The 22,662-nt window shown below is 50.1% G+C and overlaps 1 protein-coding gene across 2 annotated transcripts in view; it reads right to left on the minus strand.

The window, feature by feature from the left end:
* Nucleotides 1-21,973, minus strand: part of TMCC2 (transmembrane and coiled-coil domain family 2) — a 45,380-nt gene extending 23,407 nt beyond the window's left edge. Inside the window, exons 1-2 of one of the 2 annotated variants that reach the window (XM_003822953.6) lie at nt 21,146-21,973; nt 7,905-8,444 (exon numbers count right to left, since the gene is read on the minus strand). In XM_003822953.6, the coding sequence (XP_003823001.1) occupies nt 7,905-8,444; nt 21,146-21,352 (747 nt within the window). In that variant the 5' untranslated portion in view covers nt 21,353-21,973. Of the gene's footprint in view, nt 1-7,904; nt 8,445-19,769; nt 20,238-21,145 lie in introns of those variants that run through there. The other variant, XM_008976562.4, reaches the window with a different exon arrangement.
* Between the last annotated feature and the right edge of the window lie 689 nt (nt 21,974-22,662).

The following is a 22,662-nucleotide window of genomic DNA, read 5'->3' on the forward strand; positions in this document are numbered from 1 at the left end:
GCTGGGACCCCAAGGCCTCTGGGTAATAGGGGCTTTGAGTCACTGAGACAGGGAGCAGCAATTCATGGCAAATCACACAGCTGCCCTGCCCTGGCCTGGCGAGCCACTGGCAGCACAGGCACGGCCTTGAAAGGCTCCTCTGAGGCTGCTGGTCTGGCTGCCTCTGGCTCTCCCTCTGCCCAAGGGACCTTTCCATGCAGAGAGGAAGAAAGAAGGGCAGAAGAGATGAGATGGGATGGAGGAGGGGAACAGAGGAGGCAGTTGCCCTCCACCACTCCTGGGCGTGAGGAAGGGCAGGCCGGCAGAGGCTGGCGCATGTACCTGCGTGGTGGTGTGCTCAGAAGGTGGATGCATTCGTGTGAACAGGCAGAGTGGCCCGTCTGGGCCCCTTCAGCCTCCCATGCAACCTGGCCTACAAGTTCAGTTATACCAGGGGCCCCCACGGCCGGCTGGCTGAGCGGTCATGTTTGGAAACCTCTCTCAGCAGAGCCCGCCCCACCCACCTCTGAACCAGCAGACTCCCAGACATAAACAAACCAAGGCCCCTGGGCAGCTGCCAAGATCTGTCTTCTTGGCAAGAGCCAGGGGTTGGGGGGGCCCCTCACTCACCATCCTTCAGAGTAAACAGGGGTGCTTATTTATGCTGGGGCAGAGAAGAAATCTTGTTGGATAAATCTGGTGTGGGAGTGGACGGAGAGCACAGGGCATTCAGAGTCTGCTCTCGCTTAGGTGATGGGCTGAACTCTACTGGTTTCCCTGTCTGGAGCCTGGAGATAACACCATGAGGCCACAGGGAAGCATCCAGTCAGGACGTTGTCATCTCTCCACCCTCCTCACTTCACCTGCAGCACGACTGGGGAGATCTTGGCCCTCTCTTCCTTCCTGCCTGCTCTCAAAGTGGGGCCTGTCATAAGAGTCCTCCTGTCCCCAGCACCTCCACAGAGTCTCCTGAAGCTGTCCAGAAGCCCTCCCAGCTCTGCCCGGTGCTGCTTCTCAGCCACACTGCAGGAGGGGAAGGGGTGAGCAGGACATAGTCAGGGGTTGGCTGGCTGTAAATCCAGCACTCCTGTGCTGCATCCCCTTCCTGACACTCCATGCACAATCCCAGGGATCAGCTGGGGAGAGGTTCTGAACAAGGAGAGAAGGGATTGATGCCTAACCAGGCTTGGGAGAGATGAGAGAAGGGGAAATACAACCCTCTGACCCTAGGTTTTCCAGGAACTGCTGTTAAAAAAAAAAAAAAGAAGAGGGAGAAGAGGGTGGGGACCTCATCTGTTTTCTGAGGAGCCAGGTGGCCCAACGCCATCTCCACTGGACGTATAACCAGTGGTTCCCTCTCTAGTCTCCGGGGCTTGTGCCTCCCAGAGGTTAAGGCAACACATGGATGGAAAACCTGCATTCTCTAATCACCTGCCAATGCCCAAGTGCACCCACAATTGATGACAATTTTTTCCCCACTTTACAAATCTAAGACATAGAGAGCAGTTACTTTTCTGTGTCGCATACATACTAGAAAGCAGAATGGCGAGGCTGAGATGACGATTTTTTTAAAATGGAGATGGGGTCTCAATCTGTCACCCAGGCTGGAGTGCAGTGGTGCAATCACGCCTGACTGCAGCTTCAACCTCGTGGGCTCAAGTGATCCTCCCACCTCAGCCTCCCAAGCAGCTGGGACTACAGGTGCACGCTACCACACCCGGCTAATTTTTAAATTATTTTTGTAGAGACAGGGTCTCACCATGTTGCCCAGGCTGGTCTCAAACTCCTAGGCTCAACTGATCCACCCAAATCAGCCTCCCAAAGTGCTAGGATTACAGGCAGGAGCCACCTTGCCCAGCCAACAATGTTTTGTTTTTGTTTTTGTTTTTAAACAGGGAAGTAATTGAAGGCACAACCTCAAAGACAACTAAGTGGATCTAGCAGGAATAACCAACAGCCAAATTACCATCACCAAGGCTGAGCTGCTTCCCTGGACCGTGAGCCCCTATCTGTCCCCCGTCACACCCTGCTCCCTTTGGGGCTTGAGGTCTCCTACTTTCTTGGGGTGGGGCTGGGGTGAGCCTCTCCAGGACAGCTGAGGAACTTTAGCTGCCTCCTGGGTGTTTCGGTAACTCAACCCTGCCAGGGCTGCTCTGGTCCGAAAGCCAGCTGGTGAGTTCTAAACAATGGCAGGGGGTGTGGGGAGTGGGGGAGGCTTATGAATTAAAAATAGATGCTAGTAACCGCCAGGGATCTTGCAGAGAGCATGTGGGGCTGTGTTTACTAGGGAGAGAAGAATACCTCCTATTCATGCCCAGAGATCAGGGCAGAACCACTACTGCTTCTCACACCAGCCCAGGGCCTCTGGGTCTGGGGGAGTCAGCTGACAGAGCAGGGTTTACCGATGGCTGGAAGACCTTTTTCCTCTGTGACAGGGAAGCAACCTTTCTCTCCTCAGGACCCCCAGGGCCACGCCCATTCCTGGAAGGACAGCTCCAGGTCAGGAAATCTATGCAACTGAAGGGGAAATGGCAACCAAGAGATAAAATCATCCCGCTGGGGCTGAGGCAAACCTGCTCTCCATAGACTTTGCATAAAATGGTCCCCAGCCGGGTTCAGTGACGTCACCTCTCAGATGAGTCTTGGGTACAGACTAGGATCCCTTGTCTCCCTGCCAAGACCTAGCTGGGTGCCATAGGCAAGCAGTCTCTTGATTCCTCTAGGCCTTAGTCTATTCATCTGTAAAATGGAGATAACACCTGCTCTGCCAACTTCACAGGTATGTTATAAAGATCAACCAGGCCATACACCTAACAAAGCTGAGGGTTCTAAAGAAGGATATAAAATAGTCACAAGAACAACCATTTCCCCCATGATCACCCTGAACCCAGGGAACCGTCCCCTCATCAGGTCACCCAAAGTGTCTGGGTCTCGTCTTCCATAAGCAGCAAAAAAAGAGTTCCTCCCTCCCATCTGGATATCTTGGGCACAGTGAGCCACATGGCAGAGCCCCACAGAGAAGCTCCCCAGCTAATGAGCCTGCCCCACTTCCCCCAGGCCCCTGCAAACATCCACAGTCCTTCACCAGCTTCCGACAGTGCCCACTGCCCACCCCAACGTCTTCCCCCTGCTCAGGAGGTCTTCATGGGAGCCCTAGGCAACCAAAGACAGCAAGGTTCATGTTTTCCCTCCTCATAAAATAGCTGCATACCAGAGACTCCTGCTTGACAGGATTTTTCTAATTTGATTTTTAAAATGTATTCATTGACTCACCCATGAGAGGTGGGCCTGGCTGCCTCTACACGCAGAGTGTCTGCTCATTAAGGGCTGAACAACCTGGTTCATTCTGCTGGGCTCCTCCAGCTCTCAATTTCACAAAGCCACGCCACCCTTTTAGCCAACGCGTGCAGAGCTCCTCACTCTGAGAACAGACTTCTCCCCAGTGGAGGCTAGGCTTGCAAATGGTTCAGTCCCATCATTTTAAATACTATCTATATGCTGACAACTCCCAAATTTATGCCTCTAGCTTGGATCTCTCCCCAGAACTCCAGACTCGTACAGCTGACTGCTTATTTGGCATTTCCACGTGGATGTTTAATAGCCACTTCAAACTGAAGGTACCCCAAACCTAGCTCTGATTTCTGCCCCCACCCCCCGCCCCCACCTCACACCTCTTGCCAGGTACTCATTCTAGTTGCCATCTTCCTTGACTCAGTTATTGGCCATTTCTTCTTTCTGGCTGCCAGGCTGCAAATCTGTGAACCACATTTGACTTCTCTCTTTCTGTCATGCCCACATAGAATCATCAGAAACCTTTGTGGCTTGATCTTTGAAACCAATCCAGAATACAGCTACTCCACCCCACCCCCAGAGTAGTTCAACAGCTTCTGAACCAGATGCCCTGCTCACGCCCTGTTCACAGCACTTCGGGAGGCTGAGGAAAGTCAGATCACCTGAGGTCAGGCGTTTGAGACCAGCCTGGCCAACATGGTGAAACCCCATCTCTACTAAAAATACAAAAATTAGCCAGGCGAGGTGGTGAGTGCCTGTAATCCCAGCTACTCGGGAGGCTGAGGCAGGAGAATCACTTGAACCCAGGAGGTGGAGGTTGCAGTGAGCCGAGATGGATGACAAAGTAAAACTCTGTCTCAAAAAAAAAAAAAAAAAAATTGGGATATCTTCACCTGGCTTAGCTATCTCACAGGATTGCTTTAATGAATTCATGAAATGATGTCTACAAAAGCACTTTCTACATTGGAAAAGTGCAAAACCAAACCTGAGCTGCTATAGAGTGCCAGGCACACGGCATACACACAAATGCTTGTTGAATGAATGAACATCCAAACATTTTCAAATGTAAACATGCACAAGAACTTGAGAAACAGTCTGTGTTGATGAGAGGACAATTTAAAACTGTACGTGGAGATGGATCTGCTCTGGTGATCATCTAAGGTAAAAACAACTTTATATCTGAGTTTCCCTTGGAACTCTGACGCTGGAAAATCCACGGGGACTCACATCCCCCAAATGTAGAACTGTTTGGTCTTCCATGATGTCTCCTCTCACTTCCACTTGAACTGTCTTCTCTTTCATCCGCCCTCCTACTGGACCTTCCAGACTCCTCCTTCCACAACAAACAAGCTGCCTCCTGCCCATAGTCAAGCACTTGGGCCGCTGCAGGCTCTTACTGCAGCTCCACTTGCCCTGGAGCCCTCATTAATTGCAGTGATTTTTTCTTCCTCTTCCTCCCTCATTTTATGCCCTCTGGAGATGGGACCAGCATTCTACTGTACTCAGTGTTGCTTCAGCCTGGCCTTCGAGGTCCCTGCCATTGCACTCTTCTCCCCCACCCTCCAGTCATCAAAGAGACCTGCTGCCCTCCTTCCTGACCACTGTCCAAGGGGGCATCTCCATGTCATGTGGACAGCCCATCCCACAACCTAGCCTCTCAGCTCTTGCCACTGCAAATTATCTTTCCATTCATTCCTTGTCTGTCATGCTGTATGAGTATACTCTGACCTTTGTCTTCCCTATCCCACCCCCCAAATCGTAAACTTCAATGTCCTCTCCTGTCTCTCTCACTCCTCTTTATTCTTAATGTACCTGCTCCCTCATTCCCTCAGTACCCCCATCTCCTTTTCTCCACATTCATCAGCCTTCTCCTATCCCCACCTCCTTCTCTGCTAGCCAAGGTTTCAAGGTCCAACCTTTTGAGCATTCTCTGACCCAAACAAACCCCCAACTCCTTTGTCACCCTTACATGCCCTCCCAGCAACCCCCAACCCTGGATTAGCCTGATAATCGTTCAGCTCTGTTCCTACCCTCTGGCTAGGACCACTAGAGAGAAAACAAATCGCAACCACTAGGGTGCTGCCAGCACAAATTACCAGCCTCTACAACACCAGACAGGTCACCCGTGAGTTCCTGCTCAGAGCCTTGCTCTGCCCCAAGCCAAAGCTTTACTGCCCTCCTCAAGCCAGCCCTTCCCACCTCCCCTCCTGCTCTCAATAAACATTTGCACCTTTGGTTTCTTCCCCCATAGAAAATAAAAACAAAGTAAGAATTCATTTCTGCCTCCCAGAGGTGACTCTTTGTGACCAAGGACGATGCTGACTTCTGGATCTCACACCCCTTCACCTACTCACTGACTTCACCCCAGTGAGAATTCCCCTTCCTCACTGGTATCTTCGATCTCTCCCTAATAGGGACCTCTCCAGCCAGCATGGAGGTGGGCTCAGGTGCTTCCCAACTTAAAAAAACCAACAAAACCAGACTGCCTCCACCTGATACCCTCCTTCTTCCCAGCCAAGCTACACACCTGCCTCCACTTCCACCCTCTCCTTAATCCACAGAAACTGGCTTCAGGCCATGGTTCCCAATGACAGCCACTGCTTGCTACTGCCTGTGCACATTTCCAAACCCAGATGTGACCTGCCCCTTCTATGCATTTCACTCTGATTACTTCCTCCTCCTTCAAGCTCATTTTCCTTTTGCTTTGCTGCAAGTTTACTTCTATCCATCTGACTGCTCTCTCTCAGGCTCCTGGTGCTTGGCCTGTCACTTACATGTCAGTTGGGTCTGTCCACAGCCTCCTTCTCATTCGACACATCCTCCTTTGAAGATCACACCCACACCCATGATTTCAACCTCAGCGCCAGCTCCCAGAGCACTGGCCCTGGCCCGGGCCCCTACCCCACAGACCCAATTACCAGCTGGTCCTCCCTAGCTGGACAGCTCCCAAAGGCACTCGCAACTCAACAGGTCCAAAACTGAACTCATCACCTTCCCCCCAAAACATGCTCCTTCTCCTGTGATTCCTCAACTAGAGAATTCCCCCATTTCTAAAGCCACTAAGCCCATAACCTTAGAATCATCCTCTACGCCTCCCTTTCCTTTGCCTCCTATTCACTTTCTCACCTACTACTTCTGACTTTCACTTCCAAATGTTTTCTGCACTTGACGCCTTCTTTCCATCCCCACTGCTGCAGCCTAGACTACTGCACTAGCTCCAAAGTCTCCTTGACTCCCGTCCTGCACTCCCTTCCCAATCTACTGATTTTTTTTGTTGGTTTTTTCTTTTTTTTTTGAGACGAAGTCTCGCTCTGTCTCCCAGGCCGGAGTGCAGTGGCTCGATCTTGGCTCACTACAACCTCCGCCTCCCAGGTTCAAGCAATTCTCCTGCCTCAGCCTCCTGAGGAGCTGGGATTACAGTCGCCCACCACCATGCCTGGCTAATTTTTGTACTTTTAGTAGGGACGGGGTTTCACCATGTAGGCCAGAGTGATCTTGAACTCCTGACCTCAAGTGATCCACCCACCTTGGCCTCCCAAAGTTCTGGGATTACAGGTGTGAGCCACGTGCCTGGCCCCAATCTACTCTTTATATTGAGACCTAGAGGAACCTCGTCCTGCCAGTTTCCTGCCTAGCACCCTTTGATAGCTTCACACTACTCCCAGAATCAACATGGCAAGGCCTTTTGTGATGTGGCCTCTGCCTACCTGTCAATCCCCAAAAGTGCTAGATGCTCTGGCCATAATGAACCCCCAGTAGCCCCTAGCACCAGCTTGTGTGCTTTTGTACATACTATGCCATCTCTTCCCCCTTCCCCTCTCCCAGTTCTTCCCTGGCTAAATTATTCAAGATTCAGCTCAATGGTTTCCTCAAACAGGTCTTTGCCAGCTCCTCGCTCTCTCCTCAAGCCCCCTCTCCCTTGAAGCTCCCACAGCAGCTCCCATCTCTCTGTCCATTCACCCACTTGTACCCCCTCTAGAGTGAGCTCCACAAGGACAGCAACACTGGCTTGTTCATTCTTGTAGCACAACATAAGAATTCAATAGATACTTGTTACACGAATAAAAGAACGAATATATAAATTCACGAAGTGCTAAACTAGCTTTTCTCCTTCCCAAATCACCCTTCATGGATCCCCTATCTTCTTTGGTTGGTGCCAATAGTAAAGATGATACTATGCCAGGCTCTATTCCAAGTATTTTATATATATTAACTCATTTAGTCCTACAACTGTACTATTATTATCCTCATTTTCAATTGGTGAAACAAGCACAAAGAGGTTAACTGAGTAAGTGGCAGAACCAGAGTTGCTTCCAGTCTGTGCTTTAAACTACTATACCTATTGCCTCTTGATAGCCCATTTAAGGAAAACAAATCAACATTAATATCAGCATGAGCAAAACACAATTTTGAAAAACAGCCCTAAGGAAACAAAAATTAGCCATCCTGGGAATCATCTCTTGTTTTTGGCCTAGTCATACCTGACTCCTTTAACCAAGGTAGATAACTCTGCAGACGGTGGGGTGTCAGTATCTGCCAGGGAGGGCCCCTGGCTCAGCTCCCCAGGTCTCAAGGCCCCTCAGCGGATGGCCCTTGCCTCTGAGTCTCCCCCTGCCCCAGAAAGCCCATCTCACCTTGTCCCCGATGCCTTCGGCCTCCTCAGCCAGGAGGTACACGTTGCTGCCGTCGGCCAGCAGCAGAGCAGTGTCGGTGGTGGAGGAAGAGCGGGGACGGCACTGGTGCTGGTGCAGGATGGCGGCCAGGCTGCTGTCCTGGGGGGCCTTGCGCAGCAGGTGAGGGCTGCCACGCTGGGGCTCCAGGGAGCTACTCTTGGTGCGCCGGCTGCTGCTCCCGCTGCTGCCGCCCCCACTGCTGCTGTGCAGGCTGGCGCCCCGCTTGATGGAGGGCCGGGAGCGGATCTGCTGCAGCACGCGGTTGAAGGCGGTGGGCCGGGCGGGCAGATCGTGCAGGGACATGGCGTAGGAGACGCGGTGCATCTCCGGAGAGCGCTCCTTCTCATCTGGGGAGTCATGGTCGGACATACCCTGCTGCTGCTGCTGCTGCTGGGAATCCTGAGACGTCTGGTGCTCCCTTTCCCGAGACCGACGGCGGCTGTGGAACAGATGCTTCAGACCGTGGCCAAACATGGAGCCCTCTGACAGCTGCTGGATTTTCTTAAGGGGGAGAGATGAAGAACCCTGGTGAGTGGAAAGCTCTTGATTGCCTAGTCAGTAGGGGGGTGAAAGTGAAGGGTCTGTCCTTGGTAGACTGGCATAGCTAATGCAGCCATCTGAACCTGGAAGATCTCTGTGGATGGCCTGTCGTGCATAAAGGGTCACTTTGTGAAAAGGTGGCAACCCAGACCCATCCTTTCATTCCGAAAGAAATGTGCCCCCACGGTTTTCCACGGGACATTCCTAATCAAAATGAAGGTTCAGAGTTTCTAGGAATGATGCTCTCAGGGCTTCAGTCTGGGGCTTAATGGCATACACAGGTAGCACTTGGCTCATGGGGTTGTATCCCTCTAGATTGATCCCCACCCCCAGTCCTTTCCTCCTTCCAAGTTAGACAACCCTTCAAGCTGTACTAGTTCTTTCAGGCCACCAAGCATTAATTTCCAAAGTTGCCTAATTCCAACATTCCCCCAGGAAAATCAGGGTCATACAATCAAGTTATACTGTTGTAGCAGACACTGCTAATTGCCTACCCAATATCTATTTTTCTTTCTTACCAACCAAACTGCAAGGACTTAACTAACCTTGCTAAAAATTCCTGCTTCATCAGACTCCCTTGCAGCTAGGAGTAGCCACATGACACAGTTTGGGCCAACGAAAAGCAAGGTGAGAGCTTCTGGGAGCACTTTTGCTTTCCAGATAAAGGCACTGGCCCTTCCCAAATCTTCCCATCTGGAATGGGAACGTAGTGCCTGGAGATGCAGTGGCCGTTCTGCAACCACAAGATGACATGGTTGATGATGAGGGTCTGCACACAGATGGTAGAGCCCAAGGGACAGGCCTGGGAACTTGAAGGTCTATGGAGCCACCAAACCAGTTGTGAACCCCTATCCTGGGATTCTTGTTGCATGAAATAAACCCATCTTTGTCTATACAACTTTAGTATGATTTTCTGTTATTTGCAACCAATTTCATTCCTGATATGGTTGGCAATGAAATAAACTTTACTTCTATGAGCAAACCTTGTGACATAGTAATGTGACCAATTCTTTAGCATACACATCAGAACAAGCTATCCAAATGAGTGTCTTTCCCCTTAGACCCAAAGCACAGAGGCCCTGCAACCCGGTGCTGCCCAGGCCACAGCCTTTCCTCTTAGCCCTGTTGCTGAGATTCTCCAGCTGCTCTTCCGGCAAGACTGCTCACAGAGGGGCAGCTGGATGGCCTGCCAGGGCGAGCAACTGTGGTATAATTCCATACAGCTGCTTCTGTCAGGGGACGGCTTATCCGGCCAGGTTGAGCCCTCTATGAGAGCTTCGGAGCCGTTGGAAGGAGGGGTGAGACTTGGAGGACCAGGAGACACCTCACATTCTGCAGCTCCTTAGAGGAAAACTCAGGACCCAGCCATTTGGGACTCAATGAGCCATAGCAGGATTTCCTGTGAGGAACAACCCACAATCTTACCAGGCTGCCTCAGTCATTTAAAAAAAGTTCCAAAAAATTACACAGACTGGATTTTCTTTTTTTTCCCCTAGAAACAAACTTACAGAGCAGAAAATCTAGACCATATAGAAACCAAGAAAAAGCAACCTGACATCCTCTAAATGAGCTGACCCCACTCTTAGGTTACTTTACAACTCAGCCTTGAGTTTGTGCAGATGGCTGCGCTTACAGCTGGATACAAATAACTGTACTATTATGTATTTGTGTAAAATTTTAGGATTTTCATTTTTCACCTCATTTGAGTATCCCCAGAATCCTTAAAGTAGGTGAGGCCCTTACATCACCCGTTTTACAGACCAGATAAATTACATCATCACAACTCATCACGAACTAACGGTTTTTCATTTCAAATGAGATTTGTATCCTGCATTATCCCATTGATTCTCCTAAATAGTAACAAAAGCAACAACGGGAACATCTCCATTTAGAGAAGAGGAAATTAAGGCTACCATGATTCCTTCTCAAGAACTGAATTCTGGGGCAGCCCTTGAGATGTTAAGTTACACAATGCCAGCTTTTCCCACAGGAGTTACCATCCCCTGGGGGCCAGCTTGAGGCAGGGTCACAAGGCTCACCTGAATCTGTGCTGGGGAGAACCAAGATGTCAACTCTGCCATGGACTTGGAACAGGCCAGATCCTGCAGCCTTCAGACCAGGGACCTGCCAGGACACCTCCCCCTTCCCCAGGCCCAAGCTGATGTGAGACCTCCCTCCAGACACTGTGATGGGGCCAGCTGGCTCTGGCATTTGCCCAGCTGCCTCTGCCAAATCGTCACATTCCATAATACGAATTGTCTTTCTAGCGTTCTATTCCAGGTCCCTTCCTCTTCTCCCCCCATTCCTAAACTGGCTTCTCCAACACTGAGGATCCACTCAGGCAGAAAGAGTTTCCCTTCTAAAGACTTCAGCAGAGGTCCTAGAGTTCTGAGGCATTTCCTCTCCCCTATCCCCGGGAGGCCGGTGGAGGTGCTGGGGAGAGCTACGGTGGCCACCGATGCCTGCCATATTGCCTTGGAGCCTAAAATCCTTGGTCAATTTACTTTTAAAATTTATACAACAGCATTTTGCAAAGTGCGTTCCGATTTATACTGTCATTATAATCTGACACTAGCCTAATCTCAGGAGCTAGGAATGTGAGATGTCACAGCATCAGTGTCTATTTTGCAGATGAAGAAACGGAGGCACAGCATAGCTAAGTGGCTCATCCAAGCCACACAGAGAAACCCCCGACTTCTAATTGAATTTACCTTCATGGGCCCATACACTGATTTCAAGACTTAAGATTTCAAGACTCAAGATTTAAAGTAGATAGGGTATTTGCATGTGTCCCAGAATAGTATCAGAGGCAGGAGCAAAACAAAAATGCCTGGGTCAAGGGTTGTTAGGTCCCCTGAACTGCAGTTGTGACCTGCCCATCCCATGTTATAGGACAAGACCCTCAACTATAAAGTCTTTACTTCCCACCTCCCTGAGCTGTTCTGCAGCTGAAGGAAACCTAGGGAAAGTGACCAGGAGACCCCAGGACCTTTGCCCCAGCAGACCGAGGAATCTATTAAAGTCTGTGGCAGGCAGGAGGGAAATAACAAAAAGGAAGTCAAAGAACAATGTGCAGAGAGAGGAGATTACTCCAAATGAAGGGGTTTTTCCTCACTGATAAGGTGCGAGGCGGGAACAGCAAAGTGACGCAAGGGCTGGGCCGCTTCTGCATGTGGGTGTCAGGGAGGAGATGGTTAAGGAGTTTTGACATAACACAGTAAGTGTTTTAAAAAAAAAAAAACTCAGCACATACACATAACCAGCTACAAGTTTCAGAAGTGAGGAAAACCATGGTGACTAGCTTAAGGGAACTTAGCCGCCAACGCAGCAGAAAGCACCACCTGCTCTGACTAACAGGTTCCAGCTCCTAAAATGTCACTTGCTTTTCCACATTGACTTTTGCTTTTCCCTGGCTGCCAGAAACCATTTTGGTGGCCAAATGAAGCCATGCATTAGAGAGCTGAGATGCTTCAGAGTTAGAGGTGGCAAACAAACAGGGCTTTCATGATCTGTAAGACCGAAGCAAGAAGTGCCGTCCCCAGAACTGGCCATAAGGTAGTCAGAAAGGAGAGCCTCCCAGGGTGAGGCGCCCTGGGGAAGGAAGTGAGGGGAGTTGGCTGTCCCTCCCCTAGAACTATCTGAAAGGGCAGGAAGGGCCCCATCTCCTTGGGTGGCATTGTCCTTTCAGGAAGAAAGGGAGGACTAGATGGCTTCTGAAAGATCCTTCCTGAGAAGGCTGTGGTTTCTCAACAGTTGGGCTTCATCCGTCTTTCTCCCTGGGTGTGGGTCCCCCAAAGGGGAAGTTTGCTCCAAAATCTGCAAACACAGCTGCATGAATACAAAACTAAAATGCCTTGGGGTACAGTGTCATTGGCACCATCTGGTTAAAAATGACCAAAAGTGGTTTCTAATTTTTACAGGTCCGTGTGTTCCCAACAAATCCCAGGAAAGCTTAAAGTCACACTAATCTATAGCTAATTATCCCACCTGGCAGCTGACTGTACAGCCCTTCCTCCTACCTGGGTTTGAAACTCCTTCCGCCCTACCAACAGTTTGGCTGTGAGGGTTCAGTGGGGTGACTGGGTCACCCTGAGCCTTTGCCAGCCTAGGTCGCCAACGTTCCTCTATTTATAGGGACTCTATGGAAACAGGGCCAGCATTAGAGAACTAATCACTGTAAAAACCCACAAAGTTCTACTCTTAGGATCCAAAGTGGATTGAAGAAGTCTCCAGTTGCCCTTAAGAAGCTCTGGGTGGGGATCCTGAACGGGAGCAGGAGAGGAACCATTACCCCAGGTTTGGCGCTGATGATCACAGTGGTGTACAGTAGGCAGCTGCAACTGTTCAGGCCCACTTGGAGTTTCTACTGGAAACCCAGTGATGAAAGATTTTTGGAATCATTTATTTATTCCCCAGCCTCACAGATGAAATTAAAAAAAAAAAAACTCAACTCATGGGCACACGGGCAAATAATTCCCCCATTCTCAATTTTATTTTGATTCCTCTTTCCTTTATTGCTTAGAGAATTCAGCCTGGAGCCAAAGCAAGTGGGAAAAGGTCACCTCATCCACCATGTCTTTAGGCAGAACTGATTCAGCACACACCAACATAGAAGACTTTTATTAAAGTTCCCAGCATGGCGTGCCCTCTCTCTGCCTCTTTGCATCCTACCCATCCTTCACCACCTCACCACTCCATAAAGCCCTCTCTGATCACACCAGTCTGCAGCGATCTCGCCCTGCTCTGAACACATAAGCGCTCATTATCTGCACCACTCATTTTGCAATTAATCGTGTACTGCCTTGTGACATCGCTTCTAGTGCTCTGTCTGACTGTTATCCAACTTCTCACCTGCTGATGGATGGAACCCTTGATGACAATATGAGTGACTGGACAGCAGGAGCTACAGTGCCTACATCTCTGTGTCCCTAACATTACCTGGCAGAGGCCTCAACACAAACATGGAAGACTGCTGTGTAAATTATTTGTTCATTTACTTTCTGAGCAGCCACTATCCAAGTCTCTACAAATCCATCTTACAAAGGTGATTTTAATCCTTAGATGACTACCTTTTCCAAAGACATAACCTTTCACAAAGATTTCAAATGCTCCAACAGCCTTTTCTTGTGTCTAACTCAGATTTCTCCTGCTGAAGTTTAAACCCTCTTCTCACTCTATTATCTTAGCAACCACCAAGATTGAGTTGGCTTGGAAGGAGATGAACACAGACCAAGGAGCCAGAATGTATGTGATGTCTTCACGAATGGCTTAGGGAGGGCTTGGGAGGGGGCTCATGTCCTTACAGCCAGATTTGTTTTCCCTGGTGGACATCACTCAGTTAACCTGGCTGAAATAAGGAAGCCTTTAGTCATTTGGTTTAAAAATAACTGTTCTTTTCTTTTTTTTTTTTTTTTGAGACAGAGTCCTGCTCTGTCGCCTAGGCTGGAGTGCAATGGCGTGATCTCGGTTCACTGCAACCTTTGCCTGCCGGGTTCAAGCAAATCTCCTGCCTCAGCCTTCCGAGCAGCTGGGACTATAGGGGCACACCACCATGCCTGGCTAATTTTTTGTATTTTTAGTAGAGACGGGGTTTCACCATGCTGGCCAGGCTGGTCTCGAACTCCTGACCTCGTGACCCCCCTGCCTCGGCCTCCCAAAGTGCTGGGATTATAGGCGTGAGCCACCGCGCCCAGCCAAATAACTGTTTTTCTAGCACAGTCACAAAACATACCTGTTATCTCCCAACAGCTTTCTTCTAACTTCTTTCACGAAGAGAGACTTAAGTGTTTGGCTGACAAAGGTGGACCCTGTCCAGCTATGGCCTCATTCCAAAAATGTAGCATGCTAGTAGTCTATGGGGATTTCAAAGGCAGATGCCATTTCTTAAGGGAGAGATGAAAACAGAAATGAGTTTTGAGTTGGCCTTTAAGACCACCACTGAGAAGCTGCCTGAGCCCTTTTCCCCAGCTCCTGATAACCCCACACTTTGAAAACTTCAGCCCAAAATTTAGGTCCTATCAGATGTTTCAACTCCTTGCTGAAGGAGATTCTTGTTAATGGGATTGGCAGTGAAGACATAATTAGATACACAAAAAGAAGCACATTCTGTAAATACTGAGCCTGCCAGACAGTTCCCACTAGAACAACTAGGGCAGCTGGGAATTAATCTAGAACTCAATATGTGGCAGGAGAACAGGGAGTTTCGTTTGCCACATGCTTTCCCATCGGTCACCAGTTCCCCCAGAGCCCACATACAGGGCTGCTCTGAATATTACCTAGGCTGGAGGGGGTGGTGGGGAGGCAATCCTGGGCCTTCCAACCCTCTGCCTGCTTCATATAAGGTGCAAGCGGGACAAAACAGTTAACTTCAGCATTTGCACTACCCTCCATTGTTCCTGATCATTCTAGTCAAACAGGGCAAAGACCCTACAAAAGCACTTGCTACCTCACTTCCCCCATTTAGAAAGCCCCTCTTCTCTTGTTTGGTAATAAATGTCCCACCCCTTCTTTAAAATCTTGCTCTAGGCCGTGCGCAGTGGCTCACGCTTATAATCCCAGCACTTTGGGAGGCCGAGGAGAGTGGATCACCCGAGGTCAGGAGTTTCAGACCAGCCTGGCAAACATGATGAAACCCCATCTCTACTCAAAATACAAAATTAGCCCGGTGTGGTGGTGCATGCCTATAGTCCCAGCTACTCGGGAGGTTGAGACAGGAGAATCGCTTGAACCCGGGAGGCAGAAGCTGCAGTGAACCAAGATTGTGCCACTGCACTCCAGCCTGAGACAGAATGAGATTCCATCTCAAAAAAAAAAAAATCTTGCTCTAAACCCACCTCTTGCAGAACAACTTTCCTGATTAACCCCCATAAGTTTCTGATTGCACTGCATGATGCTCTAAGTACCCTTTAACTTCTATGTATTTCCATGATGGTTTTCTTAGAAGTATTTCATCCTATTTGACCTGGAGATCAGCTGGAGGTGAGGCCAAATAACTAATTTCCCATTTCCTTTTTGTTTGTTTGTTTTGTTTTTTATTTTTGAGACAGAGTCTCGCTCTGTCACCCAGGCTGGAGTGCAGTGGCGCGATCTCGGCTCACTGCAACCTCCGCCTCCCAGGTTCAAGCAATTCTCCTGCCTCAGCCTCCAGAGTAGCTGGGACTACAGGCGCCCGCCACCATGCCTGGCTAATTTTTTTATATTTTTGGTAGAGATGGGGTTTCACTGTGTTAGCCAGGATGGTCTTGATCTCCTGACCTCATGATCCACCCATCTCGGCCTCCCAAAGTGCTAGGATTACAGGCGTGAGCCACCACGCCTGGCCTCCCATGTCCTTGTTTTTAGGCATACTTCAATATCTACCTCCTCTGATAAAACTTATCCCAGGCATCCGGCTCCCACCTGAGATTGCAGGAATCTTCAAGCCTTAACATATCTACTGGGCCTCAAGATGCAGCAGGCCCTCAGAGAGCCATCGCAACCATCACAACACTCCTGGAGAGCCCCAGGGAACGTACATATCTTCATTCCACCTACGTTCTTATGAAGTAGCTTGTCTTCTCCTTCATTTAAAAAATGAAGAAACTCTCCACTCTCACTGCGTCATTTGACTACCCTTAAAAAAAAAAAAGGAGAAACTGAGACCTATAAATTTTATCAAAACCCTGAGCCTTGAAAAAATATATATATAAGAAATAAACAAATAGAAAACAAGCCGGTGCTTCTCGGGAATGTCAGTTTTTTTTTTCCTTGACTTGGGTAGACGAGGTGTCTGTTTTGCTTCTGTTATTTAAACTGCGTACATGTTTTCAGGCACTTTTATAAGCATGTTTCACAATTTAATTCAGCAGCACCTTTCCTGCTGAAGGTGGTATCTGCTGACTGCATGAACCCTTCTCTAGTGGGCTCTCTGCAGGAGCGCTGAAGGAACACACGCCACTCACAGTGGGAGGAAGCTGCCTGTGACCACCAGGAAAGGCAGAGAGCCAGCAGGGAGAACCACACAGGACTCAGTTGTGACTTTCTCTCAGATATCTGGCTTCGAATTATCTTTCCTGCTCTTCACTAAGTAGGCAGGAAGACCAGTGTATGGTGTGACTGGAACATGAACTGGAACCCAAATGAGTCTTGAGTCAAAAGTGCTTCAAACCAGGAGGGGAATGATGGAATTTGGAGCTCCCCCTTTTTCTTCAGGGAAAGATATTAATACTGCTCAGAAATCTCCAGGGAAATTACTTAAAGGGGCTTTTGTGAGAGGAAAGAGAACCTTAGGGGAAGTCCGGGGGAAAGCCCATGGCCAGCATCCCCAGACACCTCCTTTCAGGAAAGACTCAATTCTTCCCACTGTGAGAGAGGTGGGGAGGTTGGTAATTTCCTCCCGTGCCTTCAGACTTCCATCACATATCAGGATAGAACCAGCTCACTCTTATGCTTGGCCACTCATCCTGGGCCTCAGAAGTATCTACCACACGTTGTGTTTTTTTGTTTTTTTTTTTTTTTGGTTGTTGTTTTTTGTGTGTGTGTGTTTTTTTGTTTTGTTTTGTTTTGTTTTTTGAGATAGGGTCTTGCTCTGTAGCCCAGGCTGGAGTGCAATGGCATGATCATGGCTCACTGCAGCTTCAACCTCCTGGGCTCAGGCGATCCTCCCACCTCAGTCTCCCAAGTAGCTGGGACTACAGGTGTGTGCCACTGCACTTGGCTAATTTTTGTATTTTTAGTAGAGACAGGATTTTACCATGTTGGCCAGGATGGTCTCAAACTCCTGGCGTCAAGTGATCCACCAACCTCGGCCTAACAAAGTGCTGGGATTACTGGCATGAGCCACCCACTGCTCCCGGCCCGTATGCTGTATTCTTAGAAGGAATGTGTGCTCCCTGTCTGCAGTATTCCCCTAAGCCCCACCTCTCCTCCCATATGCAATGGAACTGGGTTTTCTTGCTGTAGAATTCTGGTGTACTTTTGGTCAGCCAGCGCTCTCTGTGGCTTAGCAACCCCAGCATCTCCTCCCAACAAGCAGGGAATCTGTTAGCAGCAAAAGGCTGGGCAATGAATCGAAACATGAACTCGAGTGTTTCAACAGGAATCCAAGCTGCAAGTGGCTGAAGAATGGGACTGAATTGTTGCGCTCCTGTTGCGGGATGTCTACTGAGATTTTCCCCGAAGGTCCCACAGGTGTGTAGAACAGTTGAGAAGGCCCTCAATGTATCTGCATGAGCCTCCTGTGAGGCAATGTCCATTTTTAGGTTATTTTTCAATTACAGTTTTAAAATTGCTGCTTAACTACTACTTTTCACTGGCCCTTCCCACCCTATAATCACAGATCCTAGGGCACTGTAGCAGAAATTTACAGTGTACAGTAAGATGGTCCACAGTGCTGAAGGACCAGAGGGAGACCATAGGAGCCCATGAAACCACTAACTGTCACTAAACACCATTCAGATTTCTTTGGCAAAGATAAAAATTCTCTCCTCTTCCAATACTGCCCCAACCTCTACGGAGGAGCTTTACAGAGTCCTTTATTATTATTATTATTTTTGCCCCTTTCTCAAGATGATTTCTTCCAATGCACTTAATTCATCACAGTGCCTGGAGCTGTCATGAGAAAACAGAAATGGAACTAAGATACCAAAAGTTCTCATCTCCAAAGTTTAAAATGAAAACAAAAGCAAACCAGAACTGCTTATCTGCCTTGACCAAACACAGGTATGAGGTAGGGGAGCATTAAAAATTAAACACCCTTCTGTGGTACCACCATCAAATCTAAAACAAGTCAACTTCTACCCAGTTCCAGAGTCAATAATGGAATTTTTCTATCATTGGAAAACAGTGCCAGCATTGGAAAACAACTTTTCCAGCACTGGAAAGCAAGTTTGGAGGGGCTGGGCACGGTGGCTCACACCTGTAATCCCAGCTTTTTGGGAGGATGAGGCGGGAGTTTCACTTGAGTCCAGGAGTTCAAGACCAGCCTAGGCAATATAGCAAGACCCTGTCTCTACAAAAAATTTAAAAATTAACCAGGCATGGTGGCGTGTGCCTGTAGTACCAGCTACTTGGGAGGCTGAGGTTGGGGAGTCACTTGAGCCTGGGAGTTTGAGACTGCAGTGAGTCGTGGTCATGCTACTGCACTCTAGCCTGAGTGACAGAGCAAGACTCTGTCTCAAAATAAATAAATAAATAAGTTTGGACACACTCCGATATTCCTAGTCCCTTTCACCAGAAAAAGGCTCGGAAAAGTTGAGTGATTTGCCCAAGACCACACAGCAAATCAAACTGTGAAAGTCCCCAAGTCACATCTGGTTGGAAGTCCTTTGCACCCGGTAGTAAACATGTTGTGATGAAGCAGACAGAGATAAACAGGAAAAGCCCTGCTTGTTTCCCCATGCTCCCACAAGCAGGCTGCAGCTGGGTTTTCTGCTCCTTACTGGGTCCACATTGCTGGGTTCAATGGTATGTTTTCTCTGGAGGTGGGGGGGGGGGATGGGGGGATGGGGTGGATGGGGGGCGGGGTAAGGGGAAGCCTCCTTTTCTTACACCTGATTTCAATTCTGGTTGAGGGCAGTTTGGCAGTTAATATCAAGTGTAAAGTTGTTACTACATCTGCCCCTGACCAGAATGAGGGCACTGCCAAAAAAAAGAAAAAAAGATAATACAGGAGAGTGGAAACGTGGCATCCCTTAAGGCGTCCCTCTACAGAGACACTGCAGCCCCCATGCCATGACCAACCCATTTTCCTCATGAAGGCAACTGGGGGAATAAATGGAGAAAGCAGTTTCCACTGCTGTCCTGAGTTGGAGAGTGGGGAATTTCCAAAGCTGCCTCTCACAGACTCAGCTGAGGGTCTCATTGGTCAAAGATTCAGGGTTTGCTGGCCAGACTCATCTGGACCGGCTCAGAATGAGGCTGAAGTCTGCAGCAGAAGGCTAGCCTCCTCCCCACAACAGCATTCAAGGGACCCCTTCCCCCTCACCATCTCACTTAAAACAGGAACTACACCTCCTGACCACATGGGATGGACTCGGGGGTGACAGCAGAGATAAACACCAAGGACTCCCTGGGCCTGGCAAAAGCTCAAGCTTCTTGTGCAGAGAGAGCCTATCCCACAGAGATCCTCTAGACATAAGTCTAGCCATGAAGCTTTGAAAAGGACGGCGGCAGAACCAGAGTTCAGATTTGAATAATTACTGCAAAGTTTAAAAAACACACACAACAATAACCTAGTCGTCCCCCTTTTCACTCCTCCCCAAGGCACACAGACAGGTAACATACACAGGTAAGAGCACACACACTCACCTGCGCTCTGCTTTCCTGACTCTGAGCTGCTCAGGCCAAATGAGGAATGGCATTGGCTTATTCTGGTGAGCTCCTTAGTGGCTGCTGCCATAGGATACAGGCTTTATTAAATGCAACAGAGTCCTTTCCGTTTCCCTAGCCCAGACCCTGCACCTTCTCTGGAGAAAATAACTGTGAGGCATCAATCTCCAAGGCATCTAAGTTCCTTCCTTGGGCTGACATCTCGCTCAGCTGGACGGTGAGCTGGCTTGAGAAGCCTGAGCCTGCAGTCCCTGTGGCAGTTCCGGCAAAGGTGCATTATTTATCTCAGCTGCTGTTTTAATTGATAGAGATATATTCAAGACAGCTCGCCAATTGTCTCGGCAACCTCAGGCCGGAAAATAAACAGCTCCATGTGAACAGTTCTTTCGGCTTCTGGTTCTAGCTGCTGGCTCAGCATGTATGCAACTTGAACTGAGGCCCCAAACCAGCCCAAGCACTGCTCCACCACCTGTCAGTTCTCCACCCTGGGGGTTGGTTCAGCAGGCAGGCAGAGATCTCCAAGCACTATCTTAACCTCTGGCTCCACCTAACGGCAGGAAATCCACCTTCCCCCCCGCCCCCGCCACACACCCCACCCCGCCCCTTCACAGATCGGCAAACTGAGCTTCATCCAGGAAAGCGCTCAAAGATCCCAATGGGGCCCGGCACGGTGGCTCACGCCTGTAATCCCAGCACTTAGGAAGGCCGAGGCGGGTAGATCACCTGAGGTCAGTTCAAGACCAGCCTGGCCAACATGGCGAAACCCCGTCTCTACTAAAAATACAAAAATTACCCGGGCGTGGTGGCGGGTGCCTGTAATCCCAGCTACTCTGGAGGCTGAGACAGGAGAATCGCTTGAACCGAGGAGGCGGAGGTTGCAGTGAGCCGAGATCGCGCCACTGCACTCCAGCCTGGGCAACAGAACGAGACTCCGTCTCACACACATACACACACACACACACACACACACACAAAGATCCCAATGGGTAGAGACTTACTCAGCAAGGAAAACTAATGGTCACCTGCTGTCCACTTTTTGGTTAGCATCTTGGATTTCTCCAGCCCTTTGTCTGCGAATAACACTTCACACATTATTCAAACAATCTCGGATGGGTGAGTCACTAAAACGCTTGCTGAATAATGGGGAACAAACACAGAGACCTGACACGGAGCTGAAAGACAGAGGCATAAATGGTACCTGACGTCCCCCCTGGGGTGCCAGCAAAGCATCCGCTCATCCTCTCTGACCTTTGCCTGGCTTCCCCCCTCACTTTTATCCTGTTAAAGCACTTCTGCGTGGGGTGGCGAGAGCTAAGTCGCGGGCTGGGCTTGCCGGGGGGATGGTCTGCGCTCACCTTTAAATCAGGAGGCTTGCTTCGGGGACCTGGGTTGGGCGCCGCGGCAGCGCCGGCGTCTGAAGTTGGCCCGCCAGCAGAGTTAGCACCCGTGGTCTCCCCAGGCCGGAGGTCCGCGCCCGGCAGGTGGGAAGCGGCATCTTCCAGCCCAGCTCCATCCTCCTCGCCCTGTTGTTGCTGCAGCTCGTCCGATCTGCACCTCTTCATGGTGTATGTGGGTCGGCAAGGGGAATCTGTCCTTCCAGCGCGCCGTCTTGGGGAAGACCGCACCCCCTCTTATATTCATATGAGGCCTGGGGTCTAAATTATTAACAAGGAGGGGAGATGGCAGACCACAATTTCTTGAATTAAAAAAAAAAAATTCTTAAAGGCGGGTGAGGGAGGGGCGAGAAGGGGGAGCCTTGGTTATAGCTTGGAATAGTTCATTTCGACCTGGGGAGCGAAGACAGGTCACAGTCGAGGCTGGGCAGCAAGAGTCCTTGGGCAGTCATTGCAGGAGGGAGAAGGGAGACAACCCCCGGCCCCCAAACTTTCTGCTTCAGGGCATGGGCAGGACGGAGAGGAGCTGGGCGGCACAGCGCATCCCTCCCGGCCGGCCGGGCTGCGGGGCGAGGCGGGGCGCGGGGCAGCCGGCCGGGCAGGTCCTAGTCGGCCGCCATCGGCGCCGGCTGCAGCCCCCGGCCCTGCAACCGGCCCCTGCCCCGCATGGTCCGGCCGCGGAGCCCGCAGCGCGCCCGGCCCCCTCCCCGGCCCGCGCGCCCCGCTCCCCGCCTGACGCGCAGCCTGCTGCAAAGCCGCGACCGCGGCCCGAGCCCGCGGCGAGCGCGCAACCTACCCCGCCCGGCTGCCTCCGCCCGGGAGCGGGAAGGCGAGGCTAGGAGGGAGTGACAGCGGCAACCGGCCAATGGGAAGCCCGCGGGGCTGAGGGGGCGTCGCGCAGCTTCGTTTTTGGGGTTGGTTGCACCGTGCGATCCCCCAGGAGAGGGCTGGAGGACGATGCTGCTGCGTTTTTGCATTGCAGAGAGCGGGCTGCAGTTCAGGGGCGGGGGCGGCGGGCGTGGGAGTCGCAGTTTCGGCTCCAGCTTGAGGGACCCTGCCGAGGGAGGGCTCGCCCAGGATTTCCTCCACCCATTCGCTTTATTTGGCGAGAAGGAGCACAAGAGGGATGTTTATTATCACTGCTTTTTGGGGCTCTTAACTTTGCACCTTCTAGCCATAAGGGAGACACATATCCCCTCTAGGATACTTGGTCTGAGTTAAATCTATGCCTACATTCAGAGCTGCAAATGCCAAGGGGAGGGGGCGTTCTCTCCTCATCGCCCCGTCCCCCGCTTTAAGTGCATTATTTCTTAATGAGACTTTACTTGGCATAATTTATGCTCAGAAATTGGGAAGAATTTCATATAAAAACACAATAACGTATGTGAGAGTTCCTTACAAACTGTGAAGCAGCTTTTAAATAAGAAAGGGTATTAATGGCAGGAGGTTGCTACATATAGATGTGTGGAAAAGGAATG

Source organism: Pan paniscus, chromosome 1, assembly GCF_029289425.2.
Source record: "Pan paniscus chromosome 1, NHGRI_mPanPan1-v2.0_pri, whole genome shotgun sequence".
NCBI lineage: Eukaryota > Metazoa > Chordata > Mammalia > Primates > Hominidae > Pan > Pan paniscus.